General features: G+C 49.4%; 1 protein-coding gene across 3 annotated transcripts in view; it reads right to left on the bottom strand.

Moving 5' to 3' along the window:
* Positions 1 to 12,105, bottom strand: part of TMEM164 (transmembrane protein 164) — a 155,934-nt gene extending 143,829 nt beyond the window's left edge. For 2 of the 3 annotated variants that reach the window (XM_082865053.1, XM_082865054.1), the window contains exon 1: positions 10,638 to 11,028. In XM_082865053.1, coding sequence (XP_082721179.1) covers positions 10,638 to 11,027 — 390 coding nt within the window. In that variant the 5' untranslated portion in view covers position 11,028. Of the gene's footprint in view, positions 1 to 10,637; positions 11,029 to 12,029 lie in introns of those variants that run through there. The other variant, XM_082865055.1, reaches the window with a different exon arrangement.
* Positions 12,106 to 15,569: the final 3,464 nt, after the last annotated feature.

Genomic DNA, 15,569 nt, shown 5'->3' with positions numbered 1-15,569 from the left:
CCACATGAAACAAAGATGCCAGGGAAGCTGCTCTTGGGTGAGATTTTTTTGGGGGGAGGTGAGATTCTTAAAGCTGCCTTCCTGTATCTAATCTCTATCATCTTATCCCAGCATCAGGCATCCAAGCTCACAGCAGCAATAATAAGGATAACGAAGCTCATGACCATCATCACGCATCACATCACAGCAAAAAATTTATTGACTGTCTACTATCTTAAGTGCTTTATTAGTATTGTCTCATTTTTTCTCATTTAATTCTTACAACAGCTCTGCAGGGTAGGTATAATTATTATTCCGTTTTACAAATGTGGAAACTAGGGGTTGGAGAGGTTAAGTAACTTGCCCAGGGCTACACAGTTAGTGGTAGGATTTGAACCCAGGCCTTTACCACCCTAGAGCCAGCTTCTACCCAGTATGCCTTGAAATACATTGTACTGCTACTACTACAATAGTCCCTTGCTATCCGCAGGGGATTGGTTCCAGGACCCACCACGGCTACCAAAATCTGTGAATGTTCAAGTCCCTTGTATAAAATGGTGTAGTATTTGCATGTAACCTCGCACGTGCTCCTACACACTTTAAATAATCTCTAGATGACTTATAATACCTAATACAATGTAAATGCTATGTAAATAGTTGGAAATACAATGTATAAAAAGACTTATAATACCTAATACAATGTAAATGCTATGTAAATAGTTGCAAACACGATGTATAAAAAGACTTATAATACCTAATACAATGTAAATGCTATGTAAATAGTTGCAAATACAATGTAAAAGAAATGTAAATAGTCGCCAGTGCACAGCAAATTCAAGTTTTGTGTTTTCAAACTTTCTGGAATTTTTTTTTTCCTAAATATTTGCAATCTGTAGTTGGTTGAATCTGCAGAAGTAGAAGCCACGGTTACAGATGGCCAACTGTACTATGAAAAACTGCTAACATTTATTGAGTGCTGACAGTGAGCCAGACCTTCTGCTAAATGCTTGATTTGAATTATTTCATTTAATCCTGGCAACAGCTCTATTAGGTAGGTACTATTTTTACTCCCGTTTTACAGATGAGTGAAACTGAAGTTGATTAGCAGGTAAGTAACATGCCTAAGGTCACATGACGATGGAGCTCAAATATATACCCAGGAAATATGGTCCAAAAGCTCAATCCACTAAGCTGAATTTGCATTAGGAAAAGGAGGCATTACTAGTGCCCTACTTAACTTAGCCAGTCTCCTTGCTGTGTCCCAATCCAAACCTACCGGGTCCCAGTGAGAACTCCACAAGTAAATGCCAATGAGGAAATCTGTCTAGCCCTTCCACGTATATGCCAGCAGCTCGGACCTGACGAGTCTAGGAAAAGAGGAGCAAGACCCTTTCTAGACCCTTTCTCTCCTAGCCAATTTCCCCTAACTTGATTTCTGAAGAAAGCACCTCATGTCCAGCAGCCTCTGCTAATACTCTTCCCAGAACATCTAATAAGTGTTTACCCAGGGGCTCCCAGAGCCGTAGTTAAGGGCCTAATGTGCAACCTGGCTCTGCGCCTTATTTAATCAGCACCTGAATGAAATGTCTCTTTGCTAGCAACAGCCTGAGCACACAGTCTTTCTGCAAACACAGCTGGTCGACTGGCAAAGGCGATTCTATTCACAGGCAAAATACACCCTGAGTTTACACCACCGCTGATGTGCGATGGAGACAGGGAGACTGGAGGCACCCGGATGGAATTAGAATGGGCTCATGCCTCCTTTCTCCTCCAGATAATCCCGCTTCTCGCTCTTCTACCCACCTAAACACCTGCCCATAGGACACGGCTTGAACTGTTTCTGCCCAACAGGCCAGTCCTCTCTAACCTCCCGTCTATTCCCTTTCCACAGAGCCACAGGCCCAGGACCAGACTCATCCCACCCTTCCTCCTCTGGCATTTGCTCCAACAGCGCACAGCCACCGGAGAGATCCCCCCAACCCTCCCCTTCAGGATCTCAGGTTCGCAACAGGTCTGCGTCCCCTGACACAGCACACGCTGACGGACATGCAAGCCATGCCCTATTTAGCTGGTAGCTCTTTCCCTGGGAAAGAGCTGAGTAAACAGAGAGGACCATACCCAGAAGAGGAGGAATCCTCCCCAGGCCTTCAGATTTAACTGCTGCATCCAAGCACCCTGGAGGGAGACTTACCCTGGGGGTCCAGCAAGTAGGGTAGCAAGACACTGATAACCCCAGTTCTCGGGGGGATGGTGGGGTGTGGAGCGGAAAGGAGGCCAAAAACTGGGTAAGGAACACGGGAAAGGCCACCTGCTCAAAAACACCCCACCATTTAGAGTAAGGGTAACAAGGCCCTTTAAGAAATGCCTGCCCTCCCCCAGCCCAGTTGAGTCTATGAGCCATTCGCACTTCATTGTGAACCTCCTAAATGGAACTGATTTCTTCCTGATTTCCTCGGCGATATGACCTCCTCTGATGAAACGGGCATTTTGAAATGTATCAATACAAGGGGTTGATTCGGAGCTTTGAGTACTCTGGAAAGAGGCAAACCTGGATGGAGTGGGTCGGGGGGAAAGACTTGGAAACGCGGAAGAGAATAGAAAAGAGAAAGGTAGAAGGACAGCATCACATTTCATCAGTTCTGCTGTGGAATCCGTGGGGACAGCAAGCACCCCATGAGCCGCTAAAAATCATCTTCTGGTCGCAGGTGGGATGCCTGCTATCTCACTTCCTGTGTTTAATGTCGGCTCACTCTCATCAGTGTTCTGTGTGTCTGTCTTTGACCGTGTGAGCCCTCCTTGGGACAGCACAGAGAACACAATTCTCTATCTCACAAGCCCCCTATCAAGGATTCGTAGGCAACTGCAGCTGTCTTATCAACGGGCCAGAAATGACAGAGCATTCCTTGGTTTGCCAAGGGAGAAATATGAAAAAATATCTTCCCCTGATAATAACAACGGAATGACTCCAGGTAAGAGTTGAGAAGCTTTCCTGTGACACAGGAAGCAACTCTGGGCCTTTATATGTATTGTTTCCTATGCCTGGAATCCCTTCCTTCCTACAACACCCCTTCCTTCCTGCAACACCCCTTCCTTCCTACTCATTCATTCATACATGTTTACTGAGCACCTACTATGAGGCAGGCCCTGTCTGAGGCGCTAGAATAGAAAACAAGACAAACAAGGGCCTCTGCTCTCAAGGAGCTAACATGCCTCCTTTGTGAGTCAAATGTCACCTCTTCTAGGAAGCTATCCTTAATTGCACTAGGGAAAAAAAAAGAAGACCCTCTGTCCTCTATGCTTTGTTCAAATCTGTTACCATACATGTCATGTTGTAATTTAGTTGATCTTTTTTCTTGCCTGTCTCATCTCAACTGTGAGGAACATGAAAGCAAAGAATGGTTTTTATTTATCTTTGAATCTCCAGTGCCTGGCACAATGTTTGACACACAGCAGGCACTGGATAAATGTTTGCTGAATGGATACATGAATGAATACATTCCCATGAGCATTTAAAACAAAAGTCCTGCACATAGAAAATTAGCATGCAATAACTCTGTGTCAGTATTTCCTCTCGTTAGTTCCCCAAAATCTCAGACACTGGAAGGCTGGGAAGGGAGTGTAGAAGGACTGGAAATCCTCCACTGACATAACCCCTAGGGACCCAACAAGCCACTGGAACTCTAAAGCTACCGTAAAATCCACCTCACAGTATCTCGGAGCCCTCAACCTCTAATTTCAGCCACACTATTTAACACCCACACAAATACTGAGGTACTACCAGAAAACTAAACGCCCGCCCAAAGGCCACCAGATTCACACCAGTCAGGAGGAGCATTTGAACCGACAGCCCACCTCATACTTTAGCATCTAGATAATGTCTCTCCAAGCAGGGTCCAATGCTCACCAGCATCAGAATCACTTGGGAGCTTGTAATAAATGCAGATTCCCATCCTCACCCTATAGGCCCTAGACCTACTCAGACTCCCTGAGTAGAGAGCCAGGCATCTGCATTAGAACAAGCTCCCAAGGGAATTTTTCACAAAGAAAGTTCGAGAAGCACTGCACTCCACACCCATAGTCTCTTCGGGTCCACTCATCCAGTGACTGGCAGAAGATGCTCTCAATTCAACAAAAGATATGAAAGACCATGGATCTCCATGGGGGGGTGGGGAATCCTTTCACAATGCATACGTACATCAAATCGTCATGTTGTGCACTTTAAATATCTTAAAATTTTCTTTGTCAATTATACCTCACAAAGCTGAAAAAAAAATAAAGTAAAAGAAAAAGATATGAAAGACCAGAAGTTGAGAAGCCTGGCTCTTCTTGCAGAGGGTGTTTCAGTGAGGTATGACGACAGTGAGCTGCCTACTGAAACATACAAAAGGGGAGAGAAAGAGATGGAAAGTGAGTCACCAGACTAATAACGTTTTTTTAACGTGTCTGATATTAAAGAAGGAAAAGAAGAAAGTAGACACTTCCAGATGTCGAACCAAGGGATTTCAGACCAAGATCCAACAGCGTAATTTCCTCACAGCAATGAAAGGGAGCAGATACTTGGGGCAGAGAACGGGCTGCAGTTCCTAATAACCAGCTCTCTGTGATGGAACCAAAAGATGTGTGAGCTGGAGGCAAAACCACCTCTCTCCTCTGGCTATTTCAAAAACCAGACAGGAGATTCTCTTAATGGGTACAGGAGACATAGGAACAGTGCCCAGGAGACCTCAAGGGAACACAGACAGAACCACCAGAGGGAAAATGAAAAAGCGGAAGAAAACAGTCAGCTCTGTCAGTCAGTCAGCCAGCATTATCCAGGCACACATGAAAAAATTAATGTGCATGTATTGCATTAAGCTCTGCAGGGAGTTACAGAGGGAAGAGAAAAAACAAAACACTACTCCTTTCCTTAAAGAAAAGTGTTTACGCTAATGGTGGAAAATGAACAAACAGGCGAAAACAAGCAACCCAGTCGAAGACTCACTGAATTACCTACATGTATACAAAGGCATATGTTGAAGAGCCAAACAGTCTGAGGAATATTCAGAGGGTCAGGAAAAGAGGACAAAAGCTGTTACTGGAATGAATGGAATAACTGTGGAGCCAAGGTCAACTGGAAAGTTTCACAGAGGAGACGCTTCAGGGGGATCTGCAGAGGGGAGGAACTCACGACGGATCCCACGAAGACAGCGATGAAAGAGACACATCTATGGCAAAGGGACAAAAACCCAGGGATCCTGTCGGTAACCCCAAGGAGGAGCCAGCCACATGCTGTTACTTAATAGCAAGCTCCACGCTGGGCTGTATTAACAAGTGCATGGTGAGGAAAGGCGGAGAAGGAAAGCTTTCCTCTCTGCTGGGTGTAGGCTGGACCTCTGGTCGCAGCACCCAGTTTCATAGGCTGTGCATGAGAAGGGTATGCAGGCACGGGCAAGGATCCAGAGAAAAGCAACAGAAATGATTAGAGGAATGGATTCTAATAGCTATCAAGAAAGGTGAAAAGGTGTTGAGGTTTGTCAGTTTCTGAGCCGGAGGTAAAAATCTATTGGTCATCGTCCAGCTCTGATCAGCTGTACCTGGAATCTCTGTTTAAGTGACCACAGAGTTATTCAGAGGATTAAAATGCTTTGCTTCCATGTGGCCCGTTTCATGAAGATGGAGATAGGAAAAGGTTAAATAATTTGCTCAGGTTCCCTAGCAAGCCACGAGCCAAACTGGCATCATAATTTTAAATCCCAGGGCTGTCTGTGGCTTGTTTAATCCACCAATCCACACCACTTCCCTTTATATTGGACACCCGCCGCCCCCCTCCCCCCCCCCGCCAAACACTGTAATTATGAAAGATGGAAAAATTCTCTGCAAATTTCCTTGGGGGGAAAATAAAACAAACTAAAAAGGAATGTCATGCCTCACCGCTGGTGCCCATATAAACATTATCCCCTTGTGTCCCCCTGGACTGATGACACAGGACACAGTCCATCTGATAAGCCGTCAGCAGATGGCTGGATCCCTCATTGTACCCATTCCCCACCGACGTCAATTGCAAGCGGGAGCAGTTATCAGCATTCCAGACAACAGATGGGATGAGGAGGTGTGGTTGGTCTGAAGTCAAGGAGGCGGGGGACAAAAAGCCTAGTTCTCAAATCTATCAGGTTTTCTCTCAAACAAATCCATCACAGAGCAAATGGAATACACCCGTGTATATTCTGTGAGTTCCAAAAGGTGTCACAAAAAGCTCAGGGCCATTTTGAATATGTGCCATTCTACGCTTTCAGCAAAAAGGGAAGAAGTAGAAAAATAAACAGTAAGCCAAAAGCAGGTTAGCCACATTTGGTGGAAGTCAGCCTTCTAATATATCGTAAAGACAGAAAAATAAAATAGCAATGGCAACTCTAAAAGAAGGATGGGGCTCACTAGGTATTACAGGCTAAAAACCAGAGGCTTGGCGTTCCAGGGTCAATAGCATCAATTATTATTTGGCAAATGTCCAGCTGAGATCCAGCCTGCCTTATGCACAGAGACACGGAGGGTTAAACACCATATGCTGTGCCCCACTTAGTTCAGCGCCCAATCAGGAGATATTGACACAGACACATACAGAACCAACCGGAAGCGGACAATTGGGCAAGACATCCCAAATTTGATCTTTTCGTTAAGTTCCTAAGACAGAGACAATATAACTGGATGCAAAGGAGATAAAAGGCCACCAGTCTTTATGGACACGATCAGTCAAATTGTCTGGCATTTTAACCCTTCTGCTAAGAACGTGTAGATTTTCGGACTTAAGTAGCTATGAGAATCTCTTCCTGCAAAGCCCCAATACCCACTGTGGCAGCTCAGTTCTAAAGCCACCTCTGCCACTAACTTGCTGGGTGATTTTTCTGGTAAACAGCAGAATCAGTCAGTAAATTCATTCCCTGTAACCCACACCTGCCTAAATAATACGCACAAGGGGACTAGCCACACTTGAAGAAATACTGGTGCAATGGGTAAACACCATTGATATTCAGCGAGGGGTTTAATAACAGTGCGTTAATCCTGGTGCTTGCTGATTCCGAGAACCCTCAAGCATCCCCGGCCTGAGCTCAGATGTGGGAAGGTGCTGCTGTAATCATACAAACCTCCGCCAGACCCCAGTTCCACGGCCCTTGAGATATCAGATGAGGCCAAAAAGAAACCGGACAGCGGGAATATTAATCCAGAACAGACCTCAGATACAAGAACTGCCCTTCCTTATGCTTCTAAAGCTGGCGGTCACCCAAAGGCAGCATGGCTATGATGAGGGTCTGCGTAACAAGGCCTTGGAAATAAATATTTTACAGACTGAAAAATGGGAGATAAGGAGACTAACCACTTTCCCTCCAACTCTTCCATTTCCTGGCCTAAAGCAATACTGTCCTTGTTACAAACTTACACTGGCTCTGAGGAACAAGGCCTTTCTATAAAGCCATAATTGAGTCGGCCTGTTGAGAGACACACATCAGAAATGCCTCTGCTAAGCTCCCGCTTTCATTTCAGCTAATGTCTCCCTTTCCTTATTGGGACCTCTGAACTCCACAGAATTCACTGCCATAGTATGGCCTAACTCAGCTAATTCACTTGCCAAAGCATTTCTTTGTACTCAACATCTCCCCTGTGGAATACACACAGTCACAGGAAACATTTTAACAACCCCCTCTCCAGGCTCAAGCTTATCTAGCATAACCCTAAAGAAGATAATGCATGTGAAAGTGTCTTATAAACAGTTAAAAGCTAGATAAATGTAAAGTATTACTAACCATACTTACTACCATTAGTCATTGCTGTAACCGAGTCAAAATTGTTTCCAACCATCTGTTGTTAAATTTCTTTTAAGGACTCACATGAACTTTTAAAAATCCATACATCCCTGCTTCCCAGGAAGAGCCACAGGTAAGGTATGGAATGTTGGATTCATCACAGGCTAGGTCCCCCACTGGGCCGGAAGTTACTATTTAAATGACACAAAGCAGTGACTTAGGAGTAAAGGACAAAGCAGTACAATCCTGCTCTGGCCCAAGAATTCCTCAGCCTGACTCTGTTCTTTGTACCCCACCCTCTAGCTTCAGAGTTTAAGCTAAGCACAGGACAACAGCAAAAGCACAAGCAACAGGAATCAGTCCCTAGTTCCCCAAACATCTGTCTCTCTGCAGCTGTCAGCCTCGAGTGCCAACATCATCTACGTGTGTCCCTAAGGGTGGCCTGGTCCTGTGTACTTTACGGGGAAGACACAGGGAGCAAAAGATGAACGAAGATGAACAAGGCCACCTGAAATCGGAAAGGAGGCCAAAAGCATTTCTAGAATAGCTCTCTGTGGCATCCCCGGACTCTGCTTATGAAGAAAAGAATCACAGAACATAGGCTGTCAAGAGCTAGGAATGCAACTCTGCCTCGTTTTGCAGCCGGGAGAACTGAGACCCAGGAAAAGTACTTTCCCCAAAGTCACACAACTAATTAATGCCAGAATGGAGTCTCCAGTGTCTTCTAAAAGCCTCTAAAACCCTCTGCACTAAAAACCGTGGTGCTGGACTTCCCTGGTGGCACAGTGGTTAAGAATCCGCCTGCCAATGCAGGGAACACGGGTTCGAGACCTGGTCCGGGAAGATCCCACATGCCGTGGAGCAACTAAGCCCGTGCACCACAACTACTGAGACTGCACTCTAGAGCCCACGAGCCACAACTACTGAGCCCGCGTGCCACAGCTACTGAAGCCTGCGTGCCTAGAGCCCGTGCTCCACAAGAGAAGCCACCGCAGTGAGAAGCCCGCGCACCGCAACAAAGAGTAGCCCCCGCTCGCCGCAACTAGAGGAAAGCCCACGCACGCACAGCAACGAAGACCCAACACAGCCCTAAATAAATAACTTTATTAAAAAAAACATGGTGCTGCCAGGTTTGATGTAATCACACCAGCAGCAGCCCCAGTCAGGCTGAATTTAGTTCTTTGTTGACCTTCTACGTATGTGGTTGTCAGAGGCCTCAAGACCCCTTTGTAGAAAAGGCACCCTCTGACCCTCACCACCTGCCAACCAAAAAAAAGCTCTCCTGTCCCAAGAGCCTCACATAGCAGCGGCTGAGATGCGTTGTTTCCTTCCATTAACAAAAAGCCCATTCATCAAAAAAAGGAAAGAAAGAGGACAGGCTCAAATTTACACAGAAGGTCTAGCTGGGAGAGCCCCGGGTTTCCTGTGAATGGCATCACTCCCCAAGAAGTCCTCTTTGGAAAATGCTACCCACTCCAACTCTGCTGGATGCTTATAGCCATCCCATCAATAAGAGCTGCTTTATTCCAAAGCTGTCTACACCTCCTTGCCACATCTGCAAGACTGGAAGGGGTTTGTGGCCATTCACATTTTACAGACTGGGAAACTGAGGCTAGGAAGCTGCCATCAAAGGAGTTCCTAGAACACAGAGCTAGCAAGCATGCCGGCCACAAGCAGGCGGCGCCATGCCCATCAGCATGGGCCTCTCCCCAGAGACCGCCCTGCCATTCCGCAAAGAGGGTAGATTACCTTTCCAACCCGGAAGGCTAATTCATCTTTTGGCTGCAGGCGAGCGACCTCCCATCCCTGGGCTCCACCAGGCCTTTAAAATGGAGATAAGCATCTCGACCTCCTGCCCCACACGGGGTTATCACAAGGCTCCTGAGAATAACCTTCTACAAATATAAAAGCAATCAAGATGCTAATGACAGGTTTCAAAACTGTCCCTGGATAAAACACACCAGGTTTTCCACAGCTTGAAATCTAAAAAAGCTTTTTTTTTCCCTTTCTCCTCTTCCTCCTCCTCTATGATTTTATAGTTTTAGAACATCTCTCTACACAGGCTGAGTACAGAAAGACAGTCTCGCTCTTGGTCCTCACCCAGATTATTTTTATGTATCTGGCAACTTTCCTTTTCAATCTCATTTGTTTTTCTTAGCGCCACTAATGGGAGGTAAAGAAATCAGCTGTCTGGGCACCCCTGGACCGTGACCTCAGGAGAGAGAATAAGAGTGGTAAGATGAAGAGGTTTGCAGGAAATAAATACCCTCTCACCATGGACAGAGAAAAGTTCATGAGTCTGCCTGGGGTCGGCTTCAGAGTGCAGTTAGTAGGAGCTTGGGGCTGCTCCAACACCGCAGAACTCAAAGGCAGACCTCACCCCAGGAGCGTAAACTCCCAAATGAAAGAGTCATTAAGAGAAACCCGTAAAAGGATTTCCCCAAAGTACGACAGTGGAGACCAGTAACCTTATGTGACCACCTCCAGGAAAGAATGTCACCAGGCCTCTGGGAAATTAACTGTGGCAGAGGTAATGGGGGAATGGGCCATGGTTCCCCACTGGTGATTCAGAAAGGGCACCTGGCTGGGGCTGGACTTCCTGCTTGTGAAAGACCAGGGCAGGCCTGGGAGGGGAGGGGTCGTGGCCTGAGTGCTAGTCTTTCCTAGTGCCCACCTCCACCGTGGAGCTGACGCATTGTGCAAAGGTAGAACAGAGCCAAGTCTGAAATCCGCACACAAACTGCCTCGCTGGAAAATCATTTGTGAGGGTCCCACTTCCCGCAGGGATGAGGTGCTCTACACTGCCACGTGTCCTGAGCACACAAGTGACTCCGATGGCTGAGGCTGCCCGGGGTGGGGTGGGGGGGAAGTCAACAGACTCACATGCATCATGGTGACCAGGTGACAGGGGTTGAGCAGGTAGATGACGGTCTTGGTGGCGAACTTAAAGCCCACCTCCACCCCGAAGGTCAGGCACAGGGCTACTAAGAGCAGATTCTTGCTCAGGCTCTCTTTGCCTTCCTCTGGCCGCTGGGTCACCTGCTCTGGCTGGCAGCCACGGCCACCCCTACCGTCCTCCTTCGTCTGCCTCAGGATGTGCCGCAGGGCCACCAGGATCTCCAACAGGGCCAGGGTCAGGACCACCACACTTTCCAGCAGCCGCTGCTGCCAAGAGAGGAAGGCAGCACAGTCGGGGCCCCCATTGCCTGCAAAGCTGGGGTCCACGCCCCCATAGAGCCAGTCCAGGAGACTTTGGTAGCTATACCGGGACATGATGCAAAGTGGTTCCCCTCGACCACCGTGCAGGAAGCAAGAGCGAGATGGAACACAAGCCCAGAGGGTGGCCCGGGTGGTGGGACATGTACGGAGGGCACACCCCCGCACCCGCACCCCCCTCCGGACACCAGGGCACCTAGAGCAGGGGACGGGAAGCTACACGCGAGGCCCGGGGCAAAGTGCTGGCTCTAACTTGTCCCCACGGCTGTCTGGGGAGCCCCCCGCGCTTCTCCAGTGGCCACCAACGAGGCAGGGTGGAAACGAGCCGTTGGCCAATCTAAAAGGAAGGAGAGGAAAAAAAAAAAGGTCTCAAAGAGGCAATTGCATCGGGAATTTACGAGGCGGGGAGGGGTAACTAGCAAGGGAAGAAAAGGAGAACAGGGGCAGTGGCGAAGCAAGCAGGGGTCAGGGGAAGTCGGAGGCCGGGAGGGTCAGGGAGAGGGCCGAGGGGACCCGGCAGCGCGGCGGGAGCGAACCGGGGGCGACGGCGAGGGGACACGCGGAGGCCAGGAGGGGAGCTGGCGGGGCCGGGCAGGCGGGGAGGGCGACGGGGCTGGCGGGGACGCCGGACTCCTCGTCTCAAGCACTCGCCACAGGGGGATCGCTTACTCCTGCAACCGCGTGGCCGTCTCTGCCCGCAGCGAGCAACTTCGCCGCCGACTGGCCCCTCCGAGCCAATTTAGAGCCGTCCCTGTCCAGCCTCCCGCCCCCGGGTACACCCCCGAGCCCCCAGCTCCACCCCCCGGCCCAGACGCCCGCCCTCCGGGCAGCACCTCCCCCAGCCCGCGGCCCGCCCGGGACCTGCCCCCCTCGCGCGGGCAACGGCGGGAGGAAGCCGGGAGGGAGAGAGGGAGGGAGGGAGGGAAGGCGGGCGGGAGGCCGGGCCAGCCGGGGGCTGGGCTCCGGCCGGCCCCCTCCCTCCATCCCGGCGCCGCATCTTCCCGCGCCTCCCGCCCGGCCCCAGGGACTGACAGCCGCGCCCTTCGGGGCTCCACTCACCGGCAGTCGGCCTGCAGCCCCGGCTGGGCACTCGCTTGGATCCCCGCGCTCCCCGCGCCCGGGCACTCGGCTCCCCCGGCGGCTGCCGCGGCCGCCGCGCACGGCTCCTCCTCCCCGTCTTCCTCCCCCTGCAGCCGCCGCGCTTGCTTCCTCCTTCTTCCCCTCCCTCTCTCCTCCCCTTCGCCGCCGCCGCCGCCGCCACCTCCCCCTCCGGTTCGGCACGGCCCCTCGGGCCGCGGCCACCCCGCCTCGTCTCCTCCCCTCTCCCGCCTCCCTCGTTCCCCCTGCCGCTCCCACCCTTCACACCTCCCACCCTCCCTCTTTGCGCCTCTCCCTCCCCTCCCTCCCCCGGGCTCAATCCCCGCCTCCTTCCCCTCCTCCCCGGCCTGCCTCGCGTTCGGCACTCGCCGAGCCTGCACGCGTGCACTGCCACCTTCTTGCACCACCGTCTACGGAATTCGCCTCCTCCGCGAAGCCGTTTGGACCGACTCCACCTCCTGCAACCCGGTTCTCCAGGGCATTTCTTTGTACACCGGGCACCTAGTAGGCGCTTAGCCAGCCCTCGCTAAGTTCTTGGGGGAATGGACGAGCCTGTCTAGTGATGAGCAGCTGGTCAAGCTTGGCTTTGGTGGGGGGGCATCTGCTGGGTGTGACCTTCTACTGTTCGCCTCTCCTCCAGTCCGCCCTGAAATAGCAGACTCGGGCGGGGCCCGGAAGGCGTCTTCTCCCACCTTTCTTGCCACAGCCCTACTCTCCAATACTAGGACGAGGCTTCTTTTCCTACTTTGCCCGGCCCTTCCCCCTCCTGCTCCGCCCCAGCGTTTCTCCTTCTAACCTCCTGACACACAGCCCACCGCTGCCGCTGCCGTCTCTGCCTCTGCCTCCCTCTCCAGGCCCTCTGTCTCCCCTTTCTCCTGCCACACCTTCGAGCTCAATCGTACTCTAGCTGGAGGAAAAGAAGCTTCCCCTGACCTCTTTCCCTCCTCCCTCTCTGCGACGGAGCAGCTGTTTCCCAACCTGAACTTGGCCGAGAGTCCTGCCACTGAAAGGCCTGCCAGGACGGTGTGGGTGTGCAGGGGCCCCAGAACTGGATAAGGGCTGCTGATTGAAACAGGAGCCCCTCTTCCCTGCTGCTTCCTACCCATAGACTGTGGTTTGCTTTTCTTTGGGCAAGGAAATGGGAAAAAGACCTTTTAAGAATCTACCTCGTGTTGGTTTAATATTTATTGAAAACTGAAAAAAATATCCAGAAAAACACAGTTAGGCACCTCGCCTGGGAAACACTTTCTGGTGTTGGCTGCAAGCCAGACTCAAAACAAAATACAATCTACTGTATTATCAGGCCATTGTCCTCCCATCCTTTCCAAGTCTGCTTTTCCCCATGTAACCTCAGAGCCAGGTAACCTTGTCTAATTCCAAGCTTTGTACAGCATCAACCATACACCTGATGCTCTCCAAGTGCTAATTAATAAAGAACAACAACAAGCAAGGATTGATTCAGCGGCTCTCCGTAGGTGTCTTGTTAAATCCTCTGCACCATAACATTAAGGATAAAGCTGTGGAGCTCCTGGCAATGACTGCAGCCTGAGACCTCAAGTTCCTATCTTCAAGGAAGTAAGAATGAGGTTGTAGCACTCAGCAAAAGGCTTCATTAATCCATGCAGAACTTCCTCGGGAATTTGGCCTAGAGGGTCCTGTGTTTGCAAGATGACTGTCTTTAGTGACTGTAGCCAGGCCAACTTCCTCACCTGAGGCACAAATTCCTCTCTTGCCAAGTGTAGAATAGCCAAGTGTTTTTTGTTTTTTTTTGTTTTTTTTTTTTTTAGCCAAGTGTTTTGACGACTAGGATTCTCGTTCTAATTATGCCATTTACTTGCTATGTCACCTTGGGCAATTTACCTCTCTGTGCCTCAGTTTCCACCTCTCAACCGAAGGGTTATCAGTGATCTATTATCTAATTCCTAGGATTATACACATTTAAAATGAGTTGAATTATGCAGCACATTATGTAGTATCTGGTGCATAAAAAGTGCTCGATAAATGCTATCCGTTAGTTATCTTCATCCAGTTCTGCATCTGCGCTGGCAGGCCTGCATGGGTGCAGACACACTCACATTCAGTGCCCTCCCCTACATCTGCATAAACAATCCTACCCAGCCTTCAAAGCCCACGTGAAATTGCACTCTCCCTACCCCCCACCTCCAGCTCCCAGAGCTCTCTCCCTCCTCTGAACTTCAGCAGCAGTTATTGCCTGCACTACTCATTTTATTCTGAATCACATACTGCCTTCCATTGTTCTGTCATTGTTAGTTCTGTCTCCCACACTCAGATCTTTGACAGCAGGGATGGATCTTCATCTTTTCTAACCCCCCCTCAGCACCTAGCAGAGTGGCAAACATAGTAGGCACTATGCACAGACACTGGGGGAGTGTTGTCCCCATAGGTAAAAGGCAAACAATGATTGAGCTGAAATGGTGGGTCAGATTTTGGAAACTCATAAGCTCCAGACAAATGTCCTGATCATTTCCTTGCTGGGACAACAGGCCATTGGCTTCTTGTCTCCAAACCGTAACAAGAGCACATGAACTTGGTTTTTTAAGTAGAACCTTGAAGCGCAGTGATAAGGGAACTGGGACCTTGGGGAAAGTCATCTCTCCGTGACTCCATGTACTCAGGTAAAATGAGTGGGGTGGACTGGAATGGATTCTAAGATGCCTGTCGGCTCTAAGATTCTATGACTCTAGGAACTCAGCCTTGCTGCCTTTCATCCAAGTCATCTTTGAACCTTAAGGCAGAAACCTGATCTAACTGGCTTGGTGATCCTAGCCACCTTTCTGCCTGTTGAGACAGTACCTTAAATTCTTTTGTCCAAAGTACCTTCCCAGCTATGAACTCAGCTGACCTCCTATGGAATGCAAAGAGTCAAATTATTACCTCTGTCATACCACAGGCGAGCAGCTCAGAAAGGTGTAGTGACTTGCCTAAGATCACACAAGTTCGTGGCAGAGCGAGGGCTAGAATTGGGGGTTCAACAGCACGGACCAGAGCAAGCTTGCTCATTGACTTGGCCATCGGACCCTTTCTCCTCCTGCACTTCATATTCTTTGAATCCACTCCTGTCCTTCTACGCACAATCTAACCTGAAAGTTAAATGCGTGCGTGATTGCCCACAAGCAAAAAACAACGCACGATCCCCATATTATACAAAATGTTATCAGTAAAAATAAACTGTGTGTATGGGGGCGAATGAAGAGAGAAGCCTTTGTCTTGATCTGACTATCTGCTTACTGCTTCTTTTTTCCCCCTCATTCATTCAACACTAGCGTTCATTCCACAAATATTTACTGAGCCTCTATTACAAAATGACATATTGCATAGGAATATCCTAGACTTGTAGGCCATCTCTGCCTTCAAGGAGCTTAAGATCTAGCTAGGGAGACATGACAAACAAACAAGGAAGGCTGGATAACAATACAGGAGGGAGGTATAAATACAAACCAAGCAGGTGAGAGCTGCTGCCACCAGAGCAAATCTTGCATA

This window comes from Leucopleurus acutus (genome assembly GCF_964270905.1).
Source record: "Leucopleurus acutus genome assembly, chromosome: X".
Lineage (NCBI taxonomy): Eukaryota > Metazoa > Chordata > Mammalia > Artiodactyla > Delphinidae > Leucopleurus > Leucopleurus acutus.
Note: the sequence above shows the minus strand (reverse complement) of the source record. Positions and strands in the feature narration are given on the sequence as shown.